Source organism: Motacilla alba, chromosome 1A (genome assembly GCF_015832195.1).
Source record: "Motacilla alba alba isolate MOTALB_02 chromosome 1A, Motacilla_alba_V1.0_pri, whole genome shotgun sequence".
NCBI classification, from domain to species: domain Eukaryota; kingdom Metazoa; phylum Chordata; class Aves; order Passeriformes; family Motacillidae; genus Motacilla; species Motacilla alba.
The window spans coordinates 61,305,295-61,325,691 of record NC_052031.1 but is presented as its reverse complement, the minus strand read 5'-3'; the positions used below and the strand labels follow the sequence as shown (position 1 = coordinate 61,325,691).

At 44.8% G+C, this 20,397-nt stretch overlaps 1 protein-coding gene across 2 annotated transcripts in view; it reads right to left on the bottom strand.

The window, feature by feature from the left end:
- Positions 1–716: 716 nt before the first annotated feature.
- Positions 717–20,397, bottom strand: part of TMTC1 (transmembrane O-mannosyltransferase targeting cadherins 1) — a 134,353-nt gene continuing 114,672 nt past the window's right edge. Inside the window, exons 13-20 of one of the 2 annotated variants that reach the window (XM_038154204.1) lie at positions 15,145–15,253; positions 9,467–9,569; positions 5,736–5,871; positions 4,832–4,976; positions 3,932–4,069; positions 3,432–3,554; positions 2,194–2,271; positions 717–1,477 (exon numbers count right to left, since the gene is read on the bottom strand). In XM_038154204.1, the coding sequence (XP_038010132.1) occupies positions 1,337–1,477; positions 2,194–2,271; positions 3,432–3,554; positions 3,932–4,069; positions 4,832–4,976; positions 5,736–5,871; positions 9,467–9,569; positions 15,145–15,253 (973 nt within the window). In that variant the 3' untranslated portion in view covers positions 717–1,336. The remainder of the gene's footprint in view (positions 1,478–2,193; positions 2,272–3,431; positions 3,555–3,931; positions 4,070–4,831; positions 4,977–5,735; positions 5,872–9,466; positions 9,570–15,144; positions 15,254–20,397) is intronic. The other variant, XM_038154205.1, reaches the window with a different exon arrangement.

Here is a 20,397-nt window from a genome sequence, read left to right as displayed (position 1 = left end):
GCTGCTATTGCAGGGCCAGTGCGATCCAAAGTGCTCTGCAGCCACTTGCCTTAGAATCATGAGAGGGAATTATTCCAGCACGCCTCATTGGTACTCCCTTTTTCTAACATCAGACAATATGAGTCACAATGCCCAACTGTGTGGCCAGCTGTGAAGGATATTGCTCAATTCATATAAAACAGAGAAAATATATTAATTATTTGATTATTATAAGTTAAATAAATAAAGCTCAAAAATAAATGCCCCAGTTCTGAAGAGAATTGGTTTTCCCACATCAGTATTTAAAAATATAGATTTATGACTGATCAGCTATAGGTCATTTTCTGTATCTCTTAGGGGAGTGGTGAGAACACTTTGACCAACTATTTTGTCAGTGTTATCACCATAATAAATGGGCTTTGTCCCTGCACACCCATAAAAGAGCCTCCTTCGTACCTTTCCAGGCTAGGAAATGTTCCCTAATCTCCCTGTGGCTTTACTTTACCTCCTATATTGATTAAATAGGTTGTTTGTTTTCCATACTGGGGACTGAGCAGGAGGGAAAGTAATCCTAGAGCTTCCCATTGCCTTTGGATGCTTCAGTTTTTTCAGAGTAATAATTATTTGGCCTGGAGGGAGAGGGCAAAGGGTAAAGCCATATGATATTTGACAAAAGTGACATCATGAACCTGAATTACTACAAAATTATTGTCTAATGAGTAAAACATTCAGGCTAGGTTTTCCCTCAAAGGATCATCTGTCCTACTTGTAGAATCATCCTTCCAGGGTAATATTTAAATAGTTTCCCCTTTCCTTAAAATAATTTTCAAGTCCTATTTAGAGCTGTAAGAGTGACCACCATTTCCTCAGCATTAACCCTTTGGAACCTTTTTTATGTGACCATTATGACCATCTTTCCTGTCTGCAGCACTTGCAATGAAGCCCATCAGTTGTGCCCTACATGGATGAGGTGAGCCTGTGTGGAGGAACAGGGGGTGCAACTTCACCCCTGCTGCAATGGATGAATGCTTTGTCTCCATGGTTTCCCTGGTGACAGCCAAGATACTGAAGGTACATGTCCCACCCACACTCCCGGTGTGACCAAAACGGGTTCAGCCTAGATGTAAATCTTGATTAAAGGAAGGTTTCCATTCATGCTCCGGCATGTCCCACAGGACCCAAGGATCCCATGATCCCACAGGATCCTGTAACTTTGATTGAACCTAAGCATGTGTTCAAAGTTTTCCTTCCATAATTCTGAGTCCTATCAAAGTTCTTTCAGCATCACTTTGAGCAACAGGCTTCTACCACACTCTTCTCCAAGGGGCATGAGTGTCTTCCTGCTGGTGACTGATTGCTATGCTTGGTCTTTCTCCTGGACTTCTTGAAACCGTTTCTCCAAGCGATCCAGTTTGGCCAGATTCTCCTTCAGCAGCTTGCTGTTTGGAACCAGCTGTAAGGCTTTCTCGTAGTAGTCACGGGCAGTGATGTAGCTCCCCTGTAAAGAAAATGAGTGGTAGGTCTCATTCACATTCCACACAGGAAGTTCTTTCTTAGGGTAAAGTGAAAAACGAGATACAGGTGAAAAAAAGTTTAAAAAACCTGACATTGCTGGGTTACAAAAATACTTCTTTATGAAATAGATCACCAAGTGCTGTTAACCTAAATTTGATGAAACTCACACAGCAAGAAATAGATTTACATTTTTCTGTTACACCAGAAGAGTTAATTTTACTCAGCAACAGGATAGCTTAAGGGCATCACACAATGTGACTCCTTAAGACCCAAATCATAATGATATGCTAAAGTATTCAAAAGAATAAGCAACCACAGGGTAGGCTATTTCCATAATTTCATGCCAGTATTCTGCATTAGACATCTTTATTAAATTAATTAGGTAGAGAAGAACCTTAAAAGTCAACTCACGGTGACATTTTTCTAAGGTAGGTCAACAACTGAAGTAGGAAAGCTTTTGAGAGGAGCAGGGTGTTCCTTGCAGCCTGCACTCTAAAAACATGAGATTGGCTTTACCAAGCAACCTGGTTGGGAACTCTAGCTGGGGTAAAGAGACCTCCCTCCTTTTTGGACAAAATATGTCAAGGGACTTGCTGTTTACAAACATGCAACTCTTATCAGTCTGAAACCAATTTAGCTTTTTGTCCTGTGTAGTAGTGTCTGCACCTGGCAGCTTAAGGAAAACCAAAACTGTCATACCTTGATGTGCTCAATGCCTCCCATATTCATCCAGGCCTGTGCTTGGTCTGGGTTGAGCTCCACAGCCCGTTTATAGCTCTACAGAAACAAGAAACACTTCTAGGTTAGGAGTCTGACTCGCCAAACAAAACCAGTGCTGGAGGGGAAAGAGAAACGCAGTTTCCTCTCCTGAAGCCATTCAGAATGGAATTCAAATTCCTCTCATATACAACGCACAAAGTGAATTTCAGTTTCTTTGCAGAAGAGGCACAGAATGTGCTGCTCCATAGCTCAGTTCATCTCACAGGTTTTCCCTGCCAACGTGTGCACTCTGAGAGGAGCTACAGCTGCCACCCTGTCCCTGTCCCCTGCACCACTGGGGTCTCCTGCACATCAAGGTGATTTCCTTAGGCAGTGCCAAGCACAATCCCTGCCAATACAAGCCATGTGATTGCTCTTTATCTGCAAGGCTTTAATTTGGAGCTGGCAGCAGACTCTGGTACAGCCATTTGTGTGGAAGTTTCACAAGGACCTGAGGGCAGTGTTTTCCTTCCCCACTGACACTGAGAGTGGGAGAAGCAGCAATTAGGACCTTCTGGAGTCTGTCAAGCAGCACTGTTTTTACATTGTCACAACAGGAAAGGATTTTCAAATCAGGATCAAACATCTTTAGGGATATTGAGAATATTCAGAACAGTCCAATTAATATTTTCTGAATCAGAGAATAAAGGAATGGTTTGGGTTGGGAGGGACTTTAAAGATTATCTACTTCCAGCTCCCCTCCTACAGCCAGTGACATCTTCCACTAGACCAGATGGCTTCTGTACTGTTATTAATGCCTACATAATTTCTGAGCTATCAAACATCCTTCTTCACAGGATAAGCCAAACTCTCAATTATTGGCTTCTGAAGTGAGATATAACAACATGGTGAGCTCTCACAGGTCCCCAAGCTTCCAGCTGAGCCACCTGGAGCTGGTCACTGACAGCAAGAGGGGCTGGATGGAGCAAAAGTGAATCCCACCACAATTCTGTATGTAACCTCCCAGAGCAGGGAGTGGTATTTCCATACAGGAATGAGGAAAAAAGTTGCAATTAAGTCTGGTAAAGTTAGCTGCCTCATAGCTTTCTCTGTACCAGTGATGGACTCTGAGCTCCTAGGGCCAACAGCAGCCAGGGTGTATGCACCAAGGAGTTTCACGCACAATGAGCAAACTGTGTCTTCTAGCCTGTAAAACCTCTGTCTTAGAGCAGTCATACCTCAAAAGCCTTGTCAAGGAGATTCTGTTCTCTTAGCTGGTTTCCTTTAGTAAAAAAGAGCTCCGATATGACTTTTGGATCCTTTGGTTTTAGCTGAAGAGCTTTTTCTATAGCTTCAAGTGCCTGTGAAAAAGAAAAAGGACACTGTGTGCCTTCCATTCAGTGCCTTCCCGCTTCTCATTCCTTCCTCATCACTATGGACTACCAGGATAAGAATTATCTTCCTCCATCCCTTGTTTGCCCCACATCATTAACCACACAGGGAAACAGGATTTTTAAATGCCTGAGGCTGATGGGCACTGGGGCTGACAGCAGCAGGAGGTATGAGTGATAAGAAAATCACACTGCTTAGCTTCAGTCTTAGTACATAGCTAAACTGAAGGCTTTAGTGAAGAAGTAATCTACTGAATGTGTGCAGAGGCACGTGACTTGTCCCCAGAGAGATGGAGTGTAAAATTCAACCTGAGCTCTGTGTGTGAGCCCTTGGGACAAGGGTGTACCTTGGCATAGAGCTCCTGCTTGCTGTAGATGGCAGACAGAAGGCGGTAGCACTCCAGGCACTCTGCATCCTCATTAAGGATATGGTTCGTCATCTTCTCGGCTTCCTTCGTCCGCCCCATCATCGCCAAAACCTGAGCCTGGAAAAGAGCCACATTACGGAGTGTTATGCTCTTGACCAGCTGACCCAAGGTGATGTTATGATGCTTGTATCCCCAGCTGGGTGCTCTGTTTATACTGGTTATTATATTCTGTGCCTTCAAGACTGGCTGAGAGCGAAGGCGGGAAGAAGAAAAAGCACAGAGTTATGTTATCAGGGACTGGACTCACTCCTGCTGGAACACTGTTGTTGTCTGGGTATGGACGGGGCAGAACACTGCACTCCTTTTGCTTTTAGTTACTTAGTTAGCTTAGCTAGCTGAGGCACTCTGAGCTTTCCCTGGACTGTTTTTCTTTCCCTTTTCTTGGAACCATTCGAACCTGCTCCAGACCAGGACCCGGGGAAACACCAAGAACACTTTCCAGCCTGCCAGGGCTGCCAGGCTCTGCAGCCTTTCCCAGTGCCGGAGGGACTGATAACAGAGTGACCACCCACCAGAGAGACTTTCTGGATTTGTCATCTCTTCAGAGCAGGAATGAGTTTTGTCATCCAGTTTTGTTCATTTTGTGTGCTGGGGAGTGCTTTGTCTGTTAAATAAACAGGTTCTTTCCACTTCTCTCCGAGAAAATTCTTCCCAAACCAGGTGGGGGGAGGGGACACGTGGGTTTGCTTTCTGGAGGGGCCCCTTTTGGAGGTTTTCTCCCAGATTTGCCCTAACCCAGGACACCAGCTCAGCCCTCTGCGAGGGCTGCACCCAGTGGCTGCTGCTGCCCGCCGTGGCCCCGCCCTGGCCCTCACTCACCAGTGCCAGTCGGATGTCCTTGTTGGAAGGCTGCAGCGCTGCCGCTTCCCTGTAAACCTGCAGCGCCTCCTCGTATCGCCCCGTGTTGTAATACAGAGCCCCCAGCGGGGACAGGATCTCGGCCTTCCGCGATACCTTCAGCGCCCTGGAGTTTGGGAAAAAGGCGAGCTTCAAGGCCATGGGGGGAGCAAAGGGGAAGAGCAAGGTGGGCTTGTGCTGGGATGGAGAACCAAAGCTCTCACCATCCCAGCCTGGTAAGTACAAATTCCCTGGGGAGGGATGAATTTCCTCACAGCAGTAATCCCACTAGCCAGCTGGGAAGGAGAAGGAGCCACCTTCAAAGTGCCCATGAGCGGGGATGGTTGACAGTGATGAAAGCTGAGCAACATGAGCACAAATCTAGATGCCAAAAAGAAGGCAAAAATACTCCCACCCAACCCATCCTGCTGCATACCAGCAGTCAGAGCCTGACTGCTGGAACACTGCTTGGAAGGGCCAGAGTTCCTAATGGTGCCAAAGGTTCCATGCTGAGCTGTACAGCACTTATGGCTGTTCCTGGTGCAGCAACCACGGACCACCTTCAAGCAGGCTGGGAGTTGTGGTAATACAGCCTGCTCCTGCCACCAAGAAACCTCCAACTTTATCATCAGAACGTCCCCCAGCCAAAAGCAGCAGTGTCCATCCTGGGGGTTTGGGAATAGTCCAGGGAAATCAACACTGCCTGAGCCCATGCTGCCTTTCGATGCACTTCCCAAAAATAGCCAAATCTATTTCAAACAGATGGAGAATCAAGGGAGGAAACCCCACGCAGGCACTGACAGAAACTCACAGCAGAAACTCTTTAGCAGGGACAAGCCATACAGGTGCAGGAGGAAACCCTCTGTCTCCCACCCCAAATCCTCACCTCTTGTACCACACTTCAGCCTCTTTGTTCTGCCCCAGGGAACGGTGAAGCCTGCCCAGGTTCACCATGGCCACATGGTGAGCAGGGCTCAGGAGGATGGCCTGCCTGTAGTGGGACATGGCTCTCTCGGGAGACCCTGGAGAGGAAAACAGACATTAAACCAGAAAAAAACCCTGTGCATCAGAAAAAACCTGTTTCAAACTCAGCACATGGTAACGTTCTGACTTTCTTCTATTGCTCTATGCATGTGTCCTGAGGTGACTTTATGATGCTTCTATTATCTTCGTCTGTTTAGCCCAGAAATAAGTTTTGCATCTTTAAGATCTTCCGAGAGCAAAGGGGGAGAGAGAAGAAGTGCGGAGTTTGTTATCAGAAACTGCACTTGCTCACCCACATCCCTCTCACAGACTGTGTTGTCTGCAGACAGAGGGAGAGAGCTCTCCTTTGCTTTTAGTTAGTTTTAGCTAGCTGAGGCAAAGTAGTTCCCTGGACTGCGGTTTTTTTTCTTTTTCTTGGACCTGTTTAAACCTGCTCCAGATGCAACACCCAGCAGAGCACCAGCAGCTCCACCTGTGGCCACCGGGCTGGGCCTGGGCCATGGCATTTCCAGCACTGGAGGGACTGATCAGAAACTGTGTGAGCTGAGCTACAGCCCACCAAGGGACTTGCTGAGTTTGTCATCTCTTTTGGAGTGGCAAGAGGTTTTATTGTTTAATATTGTTCCTTTTTTTTTTGTGCTGGTGAATGCTTTGCCTGCTAAATAAACAGGTTTTTCTTCACTTTTCTCCAAGGAAATCTTTTCCCAAACCAGTTGTGGGAGGGGCCGCTTAAATCTGCTTTCTAGAGGAACCCCTTTGGAGGTTTTCTCCCAAATCTGCCCTAAACCAAGACAGCATGGAAACATTTTGAGAAAGAAATCCTGCCTCAGCATTTTGAATCTAAGCATAAGAGAAACTGCTGTCCAAACTAAGACTTAGTCCCCAATATTCAGAGACAATCCAGAGAAATAGATTTTCTAGGCGTGGGTTTTTTGCAAGTTAAGAATTACAGTCACAACAAGATGACTCCTGACTGAAAGCACCCTCTTGATCATGCAGCAGTGGGGACACAACCCCTGTGCTAAGGACAGAGCCCACCTCAGGGAAGGGGCTGGGGCACATGTGCCACCTCCTGGTGGAGCATCCTTTTCACCCTGGCCCCCTGGAGAAATGGGCAATGAAGAGTGAAGAACAAGCCCCCCAGTATTCCCCACAACACCACCAGAACTGCAAATAGTTTCAGCTCTCTCCAAACAGAGATTATTCCCTCCACCTCTGCTGTGCTGCTCTGAGCTCCAGCTCAGTCTCTGTGTATTGCTCAACAGGACTGGGAGTAGCTGCCAGGGACCAGCTAATTCCCACTCTGGGCAAAAAATCCCAGAGCAGAGGTGTCCAAGTGGTTATTTTGGAGCACGTAGGCACCATCTCTGTGCTGCACAGGAGCCATTGGGTGGCACTGCTTCGCTGTGTGAAAATGTGCAAGGTCCTGCAGCCCATGACATCACTGACACAACAAAATACAGGCAAAAAGAGAGGTGCAAGACCACTACCCCAATGCATGAAGTTCTACTTTTATTAATGGATTTTTATTTAGCTAAATAATGGTAGAAGTATAAAGTTCCAGCATTACAGCAATGCAAATATTGCATTTACAATCCCAGGGCTCATTTAATTGGCTTGCAAACTCCAGACCAGATAATCTCCTCATGAAAACCAATACTAAAAGAGCTTTGTCCACCAACAAAGCTTTTCAGTGTTGGCATTTTTTTAAACTGATTCACTTCACAATGTATTTAATTCCATTTCAAGCTGGAAAAGAGATCTCAAAAACAGCCAGTGCATGTTGGGGCACTGAACATGCTGCTGTGGGAATTTTGTTTTCATATCTTCACAGATCTAGTTTGATTTTTTTGAGACCATCTATGCAACTTAAAATATACACTGGCACATCTCAGCATCTCCTTTATAGGAGCGAGGAGGAACATCTGTGGAGAGGTTTAGGAGTGTTGAAGATTCACCCAAGGCTGAGGACATGTTGTTCAAGGTACAACTTTTTCAAACCATCCAGCAGCAGCCTCGATGTTTCCCCACCACTGAGCAGGCAGATGTTTTTGAAAATTATATCTACAAAACATCCTGGGAAGCAGCTGGGCACTCACTGCAGTCCCTCAGCCGGGCAGCGCCTCCCCTGCTCAGCACACAGGGGTAATGTGCACCATTAAGGGAGACACACTCAGTGTCTGTGAGCACTGCAGAGCTGTCTGGAGCTGTGGCTCCCTAGAGCTGGCACTTGCTGGAGGCTTGCTGCACAGAACCCTGCGAGTTAATTGGCGTGGTGCTTCACAGCAGCTCCCTGTGCCGCCGGCGCGGAGCGCAGCCGGTGACAGCCTCACCAGCAGCCACTTCCTTCACGCCTTGTCATGTCTCTAGGAGGGTTATTGACACATCATGCCCCAAGTATCAAGAGTCAGTGGGATTTTTTCCAGTTGTTTGTCTGTAGGGAAGCGTAGGAGTAAACCAGGAAATGATAGTTTTGACTTTGGCAGAGTACAAAAGTGCAAAAAACCAGAAAGTGCTCTGCACTACATTTGAACCACAAATTTTGGCAGGAATAGGACAGATTATCTGGGTTGGCAAGCAAAGATGAGTACAGCATGAGAGGGAAATTACTCAGGAATTTTTATTATTTGCAAGCTTGAATTTTGCCAGGGCCCAAATTCAGAACTTGAACCTCTTTTGCTAATGCCACGATGCCTCTTTTCATTATGAATACTAATTCTGGTTTTGCATTTGTTTCACACTGGTATTACAGAGGGGTGATGGCCAAGTGTCAGCTCAGGGGCAGAACAGCCAGTTACAGACTGATAGACACCATTGTCCCTTCTTCCCAAGCACCACTGGAGCTGGGCACGTGTGATGGGGAAAGAAGGGGTGGCAACCACACACTTCAAGCCTACACTATTTCATCACTGAGTCTTGGCTCTGCTCTGGAGGGACCACAGTGAGACAAGTCCTTTTCCACTAGTCATTTGCAAAGCTTAGCTTTGCTTATAAAGCTGTCAATAAAAGGTGGCAATTAAAGTGATGTTTCTGTTGTTGTTATGTGAATGCCAGAAAGTTCCAAGGAAGTTGGATGGGAACCAGGAGGCCAGGAAAAAAAGGATGCCATTACAGAGCTCCTCAAAAATCAATTCACCCCACAGTGTATAAGGTCTTGTTTTCACAGATGATTGTGGTTTAAAAGCCATGTTTCTTTCTATAGTGGTGGCACTCAAGCCTTACAGTCAAAGAGCTGTTTAGTCACAAAGTAGGGCTGCATGTGCTCCAGAGACCATAATGATCCATTTGTGTGCTTTTGATTTGATGTGGCCATGCCTTGCTGGAAAAAAGGCAGTACTGTCAGGGTGCTGCCCAGCTCACACTGAAGAGGCCAACTGCCTGTGTGAAGATGGTGAGAAACACTGAAGGAAGCAGCAGGGCTGAATGCTCCTGCTGCACAGTGCCTGCACTGATTATGAATTCCACTGCCCTGTGCCCTCTCAGCAGCACAGGGATATTTATTTCCAAGCTACCATGGAGGCACATCTATTGCCTTGGAAGCTTTTGACACCCTTTTAGATGTGTACTGCTGAATAAAATAAATCAAAGCAGAGAAGACAGAGAGGGAAAAATCCTGTGCTGCCTCTCACTTACCGGTATCAACCAGGAAAACACCGTAGTTGTTGTGCAGATCAGAGCTCTCTGGACAATTCTCTATGCCAGCCTTGTAGACCTCCTCAGCCTCCTTAAGCCGTTCCTTGAAAGAGAAGGAGATTTCTTGGCCATGGTAGAAAGTTTGTCAGCACCATTTGCTGCACACCTGCATTCTGTGACAGCTCCCTCGCTGCAGGGGCAGTTTGGGGAGTCCACACCCACCCCACCTTCCAAGAGGCTAAAATTTTACCCCATGGCATGGATGTGCTATAGCTGCCATCTGGTACCCCAGAGCAGTTCAGACAGCTTTCCCCCATGCCTTTGCCACCCATGAAACACCTGGAAAAAGTGGTGCCTGTGCAATGTCAGTGAGTCCCCAGATGGGTGCATGCCCAGCCAGGAAAAACACAGCAACAGGGATCGGGTTGGTTTTCTTGAGAAATATCTGTCATCTGGGAGCAGATATGTTCTAATTTATTTGTTTAATGAGCATCTCACTGGCTAACTTTTTCCCTCTGGAGCTCTGCTCTTCTTTCCTTAAGCAGTGAGGAAAATACAAGGAATGAAAGCTTGCTGTGTTGATGGCTAGGGAGCGAGTGCAGGGGGATAAAGGAAGCTGGAGAAAGATGGAGGGTGGTGAAAGAGCGGGTAAATATGACAGATTCAGATTAAAACCAGGTGTTGTCAGTGTGTGAGGTGGAGCTCACTGGGACTGATGGGACATGCCACCATGCTGGTTCCCCAGATGCACTGAGTTCTCATTTTGCATAGATTTCAGGGAGGTTTGCTGGCGCTGAACATTTCTAGAAAATATAGATCTTCTCTTTGGAAACACCCTGCCTACAGACAGCATCTACTGGCTGGGTTCTGTCCAGCCTGAACTATGGGTAGCCTGGTTCTGAAACAACAATCGGGTTTCTCCTTTGGATCAAAGAGCAACTTAAAAAGGTTTCCACTTCCTTCCAGTCAGAGCACGTGTGCCCACCGCCTGCATGCCCACCAGCATGGCTGCCTGCCTGCCCCCCTCCTCTCAGAGCCTGGCTTTCAGCTGTGTTTGTGGAAGGAGGCTGTGAACAGAAGAGACAAGCACAGTGCAGAGGGGTGTCAGGCGAGCCTTCAGCACCAAGGATGCTTCTCTCAATTCTTCCCCTTCCACTGAGCAGCACAGCCCTACAGCAACAAACTCCACAGCCTCCAAGAAAGCAAAATCAGCCAAGTGGCTCTTCACTGAGGGGGGCCTGCAGCTTCCACACTCGGGACTGAATCCATGCTGAAATAAGAGGTTGGTCCACTCCCAGCTATGGACTGTCCTCAAAACCTTCAAATGGCTGAGCCTCCTGGGCTTTCTCTGGATTTAAAATCTGTACCTGACAGCAGCTTTTGCTCCACAGCTGCTTAATGTGAGGAGTCTTTTCTCACCTCCTATTTCAGAACTGGAGAGCTGGAATAAATTGCACTGAAAGAGGATGACTTGATCAGAGAATCACACAGCTTGCCACAGTTAAGTCCCTTCACATTTACATGATAAAGGTCAGCCAGCAAAAAAGATAAGTGTGCAATAAAGCACAGAAACACGTTTTTTTAAAGTGCTTAACTTTGGAAGTTTTGGATAAATTGATGTGAATTTGACAACATTATCCTGCAGAGTCAGGAAAAGTGTAGCGATCATCAGAATTGACTAAATTGAAGAGCAATTTTTTGTGCATATTTTCTAAGATTTATGTCTTACTTTCTTTTCCTCTGCTTTTAATTTTCAGCCAATGAATGCAGCTTTGTATGCACGTATGTAAGCTTATTTTATTTACTCATCATAAACCAAATTTTTGAAGCAAGGAAGGGCTGTGTTAAACTAGAGTATTCCATGTCAAAACATTTGCCAATATTGAGCATTCTAGCACTTTTATGGTGGTTGCATTGCTTTTTTGGCACCTAACATCCTGACCCTGCATGCCTCAGGCTCATTGCCCAGTCTAACAAAGTGTTTGCATTAAGCACAGTCAGAAAGTGGCAAGGGTGGAACCTGTTATTCCTGCCAGAGCTTTCCCTCCTCACAGCCTCTCCTCTTCTTAGCAGAAATAGAGCTCCAAGTTCATCAAGGCTAGATTCTCATTAACACTTAATAATGCCACTCCCAGACCTTCATGAAACATTCATCAACCTCACAAAACTCAGAAGACTGGCATAAAAAATGTATGAGATTTTTATGATATTAAAAAAATTATGCATATGAGAATCTTTCAGTTGAACTCCAGGGTTTTGGGTCTGTTTTTTATAAGGCTCAGTTTTTCAGTTTGGTTACGCCTGAGTAGGCTCTCCTCTGCAGCTAAGTGGGTTATAAAGTTTCTTTTTCTAAGAAACACACACACAAAATCAGTTGAAGCTGGGGCTTAAGAAGAGCCACCAAGTAGCACGAAATGATGGATGAAACTGAAACTGGGAAGACAGCAAACTGTGGGGAACCAGTGTTAGAACGTTGTGAAAACAGGCAGCAAAAACGTTTGATTTCTGTTACCGGCACCACTGCAGCGATCACAGAAATCAAGGAAAACTGCAACACATTGCAACTGAGTTACAATTCCAAGCAGAAAGAGCAGCCAGAAGGGCAAGCATTTATAAAAGGCACAAACAAGCCAAACTGCTCTATACAATACAAGTGGGGTTTTGTCAGCTCTGGCTTCAGAATCAGCTATCAAGGAGAGAAAAGGGCAATTACATCAAGTTACAGGTTAATTCCCTGGCATCTGAACTGTTCCTCTTAGCGGCACTTTTTACAGGCATAGGAGGTAAGGAACTATAAGGCCTATTTCAGATTCATCCCCTTTAATATGGGGGGAACATGCTGTGCATGGCTGTGCACCCCCCAAGACAATCCTCATGCTATTTCTGTGTCCACACATTTCCCTTTTAGCCTTGGAGCAAAGCTGGAGAAGCAGAAGTTGTCATGGGCAGGGTCACCTCATGCAAGTTATTTTAACATGGCACTTAACTCCCTTTTTCACATCCCAGCAAGAGGGACCCAATGGTGCCTTCCCCGAAGCTCCAGTGTGATGCCATCCTGTAATGCCTGGCCTCACAGATACCCCTACGGCTGTCACACAGGACTACTCTGGGCCACAAGGAGACACAAAAATACTCCTTGGAACTTTTAGCCATTTTGAGCTAAAAGTTTTTGTTGCTCAGACAAAGAGGAAAACCCAAAACTGAAAAAATGAGCTCCTGTCATCATCCTTTGGGCTGAAGATGCCAAAAGTTCTGCCTGTACCCCTGGAGGGTGTGATGCTGCAGCTCCCAGGCACGGGCAGCTGCCACCAACATATTTTATGAAAAATCCTTTTGCCAGGATTTTCCTGCGAAGCTGAGGGGTCTCAGGAACAAAATGTAAACAATGACTGTCTGCTGCTGTGGAATGCAACAGGTGGATCTGTGATTGGCCTCATGTGGTTGTTTCTAATTAATGGCCAACCACAGTCCAGCTGTCCAGACTCTCTGGTCAGTCACAAGATTTTGTTATTCATTCCATTCTATTCTTGTCTAGCCTTCTGATGATTCCTTTCTCCCTATTCTTTTTGTATAGTTTTAGTTTAGCACTTTTAATATAATATATATGATACTATAATAAATCAGCCTTCTGAAACATGGAGCCAAGATTCTCATCTCTTCCCTCATCCTGGCTGCCCTGCAAAGACCACAGGCAGCAGCAGCAGGTATTGTAGGACAGACCCTGCTGTGGTCAGTAGGATGAATGTGTGAGGCAGGAGGTGCACAATCAGGTAGGCATCTGCTGTGGCTGAACATGAGAAAGTGTTAAAAGTCTGCAGAAAAAATTGCTGTTTTCTGAGAAAATTGCTCTAACTATCTTTTTTGCCTACCACTTACTCAAGTCACAAGAGGATGAACAATCCATATGTAAGAGAGATTAATTTTTGCTGGACTTACTAATGGCATTTGCTTTGGGCAGAAGGTCTCGGGACTCTATAATGGTTTTATTGCTCTGCTGACCTTGCAATCGATTGTTCTAATTAATAATTTCAATTAATATTAAAACCAGGTAGTAGTGCAGAGGACTCATTTCCTATACTTGCAGGAGACTTTTCATTGATGACCTTATTCAAAGCAGGGCTACCATTCAACAAGGCCTGTCTTTAAATTCATACACTATGCTTTGAGATCCCTGCAGATAATATTGACAATATTTGAAATTCTCTTAAAAGGGAAAATAAAATAGAACATCTTTCAGTAATTCACATATATCATAGGTGAGTTTTGCAGAATGCCTACATCCTTGAAGAAGATTAAACAAGACCTCTGCCTATAGTTTTGCTTAAATTCATCCCCTTCCCTTACACAGAGAAGATTTCACTAACCAGAATAATGGAGAACAGCAAAAGATACCATTTTGCTTTGTCTGTATTTATATTTTAAGAAAGCTTCAGCACCCCATGCTATGGAACAATTAGATCTGAAAACTGAAGGAGGGAAAAAAAAATCAGTTTTCAAAAGGTTTGCAGAGGTGTGCTGGAGCTGTGCATTTACAGGGACCTTGTCATCCACCCCCAGAGCCCCAGAATGGGACCACAGCACAAAGCACAGCATCCCTCCTCTGCTGCTGCAGGTGTGGAGGGAAGGAGAGCTCAGTGGTCCCAGCGTGGGCACTGACGCCTCCATGGCTCCTTCTGAACTCAAGGATTTTGTGCCTCAAGTTCTCTTTTCCTCTGTGGGGACAATATTTCACCTCACAGGGATGTTGTAGAAATGAATTATCCAACTACAGCGAGTAGGGAGAGCCTGAGTAATGAGCATGGGGAACAGGCCTGAGAGGAAATGAGTAATCCTGCCTCCAGAGCACAGCCTGGGCCATGCACAGCAAATAAGGCCTGGAGTCACCTGAACAATGAGGTTAAATAAAACATTGAACAGCCACTCATTAAGAGCAACATAAAACCGGGGAGCCTTCCCACTTCCCTGCTCGTGATCATCAGCCATGGTAATCAGGGGCTGTACCCTGTGTGTGTGTGCAAGGGGCAGAATCTGGGCTGCAGAGGCCACCTGGGTCTGACAATCCCCAGCTCTGGAATGATTTATTATGCAATCTCCAGGTTATCTGTGGAGGCGTGTGTGTGAGGGGAAGCGCTCGCCTCTCCTGCTGTCACAACATCCAAGGTGCGATGGATTAAGACTTCTCCACAGAGGCAGGGAGGGGATTTACTCACAACTTCAGCAGTGATTTAATTCAGAGCCACACCATGTGGGTGTAATTACTCACTGTGTATGAGTTGCCTCCCATCCTGGAAAAGCCATCTGTGGAGCAGCCCGAGAGCTCTGTGCAGACAGCGTGGACCCATGCCTGCCACCACGAGTGAGTGAGGCACGGCTGGGAGGTGCAGGAGGTGCTGTGGCAGCAGTGCAGGGCTGGGAGGTGCAGGAGGAGCTGCGGCTGTGGCAGCAGTGCAGGGCTGGGAGGTGCAGGAGGTGCTGTGGCAGCAGTGCAGGGCTGGGAGGTGCAGGAGGAGCTGTGGCAGCAGTGCAGGGCTGGGAGGTGCAGGAGGTGCTGTGGCAGCAGTGCAGGGCTGGGAGGTGCAGGAGGTGCTGTGGCAGCAGTGCAGGGCTGGGAGGTGCAGGAGGTGCTGTGGCAGCAGGGCATGCACACCAAGGCAGAGGACCCGAGCCATCCCTGTTACCTGTTCAGCCAACAGCGAGGCCAGGCTTGAGTAAGCATCTGCAAACTCCGGGCCGTACTTAATGGAGTCCCGCAGCAAGATTACAGCTTCCTCCTTCTTCCCTTGGGACCTGCAGGAAGGAGAGAAAAAAAAACCAGAAAGGAATATTCCTGTAAGCACATGGTTAGGTTATCCCACTGATTAACTACTTTAAAGAGATGTGGAAGTGCTCGTGGAAGTGCCCGCTTGCCCTAAATGAGTCATTCAGGCCTCCTCTCCACAGTGTGAGCACCCAGCATTTCCTCAGTCTCCAGCAGCTGGGAGGACAGAGGCTTTAATGAATCAATGCAGTTAAGTATCTGAAGGGAGGGCACCGAGAGGATGGAGGCACTGTGATCTGGAAACAGGACATTCCCTCTCACTTCAGTAGGCTGGAGACACTGGAATCCTTCATTTCCTTTACTAAAACCTTGAGGAGTCTCTGCAGCTCCTAGACAAGTGCTCTTACAGATCCACATGCAACTCCATTATTTTGAAATTAAAATATCTCCAAGTCAAATCTGCCTGGGATCTTAAATAATTCCATAGCAAGTCGATGATTAGGCTGGAGGAGTCCTGTCCTTCAGATCCTAAGGATTATGGACAGACACAGCTGAAAGATGGCTGTGCTGATGAGCTAGTTTTTTTTCCTACCATTGCTCTACATTTATTGCTATGGAAAATGGAAAAGGTTTCCCTAACAAAAATCTTGGTATGTTTATTTATTTGAGCTACAATTTCTCCCCTTTGAAAAATGAGAAGGTTTCCTGAACAAACATCTAAGGATGTTTAGCTGGGCTGAAACAACATTTTCCTTGTGCTGGGTGTACAAAGAATATGAATAAGAGGGCTTAGAAAAAGAAACAAAGGGCTCTGGGGAAACAGAAAATATGTGAACACCTTGCTGCTTTGGCCTTAGATTTCATCTGAGTAGCATGGTCAAGTAACTAGATCTTGTTTATAAGGTGCAAATTTCAGCTGATAATATATGTGGCTTTGCAGATTTTTTTCCCTTTCTAGTTGTGTAACTGGAAGAATATTTTGCCTGTGCATTAAGCTAAGTAAAACCAGTTGTGCTAGTCTTTTTCTTCTTCCAGTGCTGTTCCATATAAATTACATGAATGAAGCAAAACAAATAAAGAACTACTTTTCTCCTACACTAATTAAAGTCCAGCTAGCTTGTCAATTTATAAAACTTTGGGATCCCTTGGCTGGAGATTCATAACACATTTTTATAAATCAAAACCAGACGACTGCTTAATAAAGGTATTGATGTTTGGCAGAAAATGTAGGAAATGCCCGCTACAGAAATAAAAGGATTAAGTGATCCACTCAACAGCAGTAAAAGTTCCCATTAACCACAAGCATTCACTCTGAACATGGGGCAGCCCTCTTAATTACTCTTTTATTCCAAAATGTCCCCTTTCTATTATCCATTTGATCCAAGAACAATGTTGTCTCCTGAAAGGGGGGGTAAAGAGGGAAAGATTATGGCATCTTTTAATGTGACAGACTGAATTACATTAAAAAAAGCAGATCCAGTAGTTTCTCAGAGGGCTTAGGCCTGCAAGATACCAAGTGCTCTGGCCAAGCACTTAAACGTGTACTTAACTTTTATGCATGCAAGTTGAAAATTAATTACTGGTTGAAGTGCTTTCCTGGCTCAAGGCCAACACTTTGCAGGATCAAGGCCATCTCATATAAAAATCTCCTGCAATTTGGGAGAGCACAGAGCATTGAAAGAGCAGTCTAACACACTAATTTACCATAAACTGGGGATCTGGAGCAGGAATAGCTAGGTAATGTACATCCTCACTGTGATAGAGAGAAGAACAAATTCAACTGACAGGAGCAATCTGTGACCACTTATTCCAACTTTTTACCCAAATTACCCTGTTTTATAATGCCCTCTCTTGACTCCCTCTCCCACCTGAGCTCACAGCCTTGCCTCTACAATCAGAATGCTCAAGCTGACAACAAGGAACAGCTCTTTCCATTGAGAGCATGTCTCCCGTATTTTTGCAAGTTGGAGAAGCACCAGGTTAAACCACCCTGCCAAAGTCTGGCAACGCACAGGGCTGCACAGGCTGAAGCAGATTTAACGTGCAACAGAGAGCAACCTCAGAATTAATGCTCCAAAGGACTAGGTAACTTTCATCTTTTATTTTGTGAAGTTATTTAGACTGTACTAAAGCCAGAAACACAGAAATCAACAAAGGCTCCACAACTGTCCTGAACAAATTTTTACAAGGATCCAGAAAAGCCAGAGCCAAATCCTTGCAGAGGTGCACAATGACAGGACAAGAGGCAACAGATGCCAGAGTAGAAACATGGGACATCCTGATTAGATATCAGGAAAAGAATGTTTCACCACAAGGGTGGTCAAACACTGGAACAGGTCACACAGAGAGATTGTGGCATCTCTGTCCTTGGAGGGAACCAAGATTCAGCTGGGCACAGCCCTGAACAATCTGATCCAATCAGACTTGCTCTGAGCAGCTAGCTTGATCTCCAAATGATCTCCAGAGACCCTAGGTTATAATAACAACCAAAGTTAATTTTTCAATCTACTGCAAAAATTAGACTGCCAGAGTTTGTGGGGGTTTTTAACCAGAGTCTCCAATGTGTGTTGTGATATTGAGGGATAACTGCAGCACTTCATGAGACACACAGTATCCTGCAGAGACCATTCAGTATCACTGAACATCACCACTCAGTTTGCTTCTGAAGGAAAGGAAGGAACATTTCACTAGCTAAAAGGTCTTAAATCTCAATACATGTAATTTCTATCTGATGTTTTTCAGATAGAAAAACATCTATCTATCTGTCTGTCTATCTATTCCAGACAGTTCCACAAGCCTGTGTCAGCACGCTCACATCCAGAAGCCTGTATCAGAGAGGGCAGACAGTCCTTCCTCTCCTGAACAAATGGGTTTGCTCAATTGGGACTAAATCACAACAATAAATGCTCGGGACACGTTGTATGTTTCTCCACATCCAGAAGAAAATCAGTCCTTTGAGTAAACTCAACATTCAGTGGAGATTGTTTCTAGGCATTTCATTTTCCTCTTGAAAACTAAGCCATAACACTCTCAAAGCATGTGAGGCCTTTCTTCATAAGGAGCAGTGTACTGGATATTGCAGTGCTTTAGGTGAGGATTGATACAGTACCACAAATAAGAAGGTCTTGTCCATTATTCCTACAACAGAAAGCTGAGGTTGATATTGATTTCAAATGTTCATAATATATTATTTCTTGTCTTTTTACAGAAATACCCACAGCCTATAAATTCCTGAGGTATTCTGAACAATATTTATCTGTATCTCAGTGAACCAGAATTTATACAGAGGGATCAAATACTCAAAGCACAAGAAAGCAGCATCAGGCTGCTCTGTGTCACTGATCACACAGACCATGAAAGCAGAGAGATTTCTTACTTTTAGGTAGACCATCTTCTAGGTCTATTTTAAGTAAGAAATCTGTTGGCATTGTTTAATTATCTGCTCTCCAATATTTTTATTAGGCACAAAAATTATGACATACAACTTTATTTTAGGATATGTAAACAAAACCAGAGGTTTATTCAGCCATTACCCTGCAATACTTCCTGAGAACATTCATCTTCTGGCACATAGCTGTCTTCTTTATGCGCAAACAGAAAATGGAAACATCATTTTTCATCTACAACTTCCACAGAAAATAACTTATAAATTCCACCCTGTGTCCTCAAAACAGTTTTTACTCAAGTTTAAATCACAAGCAATGGATGCCTAAATAGCTTATTTGCATGGAATAATGAAAGGCAGATTTCCACATGGCAATGACAAACCCATCCTTCCAAAATCCTGGGCTTCCCTTCTCTCAGTACTCCAGAGGAGATGAAATCTAGGATCTGCCATCAGATTTGCACACTATGAGCAGGGATGGGTACAAGGAACTCAGCAGAATTCAACTATGAGTTCCCCATGCCAGACAATTCCATTCCATGTCCCAGGAAAAGCAGTGCTGTTACTGGACATGCCTTAAGTGTTGCACATCTGTCTCCTCCTGATCTGCCCCATGCTCTGAAGCCTTTGTAAAGAGGACAGAAAATACTTTTATTGCTTGACCATTTATCTTCTCTCTGACACATGTTTAAAAATCAAAACACTCTTCATAATGTCTCATAACACAGCAAGAAAGTAATATCTGTCTGTAATATTCTGCAGATTTCCATTTTATTTCATTTATTACCCATATCTTACTAGCATTTAGTGTCTGCAGAATGCTGGCTGCCATACATATGCACATTTACATATATATATGAAAGGATAATTGTAGACACAGGTAGAAAATATAAATAAAGACATCGTTGTAGGAAGGGGAAATGTGAAGTCTCTGCCTTGTACCTGTCTGGTCATCTCACAAGGTACTTCATGCTCCAGCATGGCTGATGTTCTTTGCTAAGTTGCTGAATCATCTAGGAAAGGTGCTGGCCAAAGGGTTTTGGGGAGACATTCATATAGGATCTGCGCATGCAGCACCTGCTTTACATATGTGCTAATTCCTGCACCGTGCAGTCCACCTATTTTTTAGCAGGTTTTTAAAAACTGAGCAGGGAGATGAGGGCACTCAGCTTCCGATACAATTAACACGACTGCTGCGTCCAGATGCACTACATTGTTTCGGAAGCCTAAAGGAGGTTTGGAAAATGGGAGCAAATGGATGTGGGGAAAGGGCAGGAGATCCTGAGTGCTTGCTTTTGACAAGTTTAGCACAAGCGTCACCCACATTTAACATACTGCAAAATGTGGCACCACAGAAGGATGCAGAGCACATACAATCCAACAGGACACACAATATCTTTGGCATCACAACGTGACAAACATGACATATTGTACAGAAAACAAACAGCATTTCTAAGACATTTTCCCTACATGTCTCCTTTGTGCTTTTCCAGTGCAACAAGTCCAATTTTTATCCATCTGCTGGGTCATAAGAGCCCTTTGACAGGCCAGATTAACCATAATTGACATGGAATGTCCCAGTGCTTCTTCTGGCTTAGATCCTTTGTATTAATATTTTATATTTAAAAAAAAACCCCAAAACATAACAGAGAATAATAACTAAGGCACAAATGATGGATTTAAAAGACAATATGTATTTTTAAACACCATTGCCACCTAAAATTAATTTCAATCAACCAAATTTCATTAATAATACAAAGATCTTTCTTTTCTCTTGTAACAAGACTG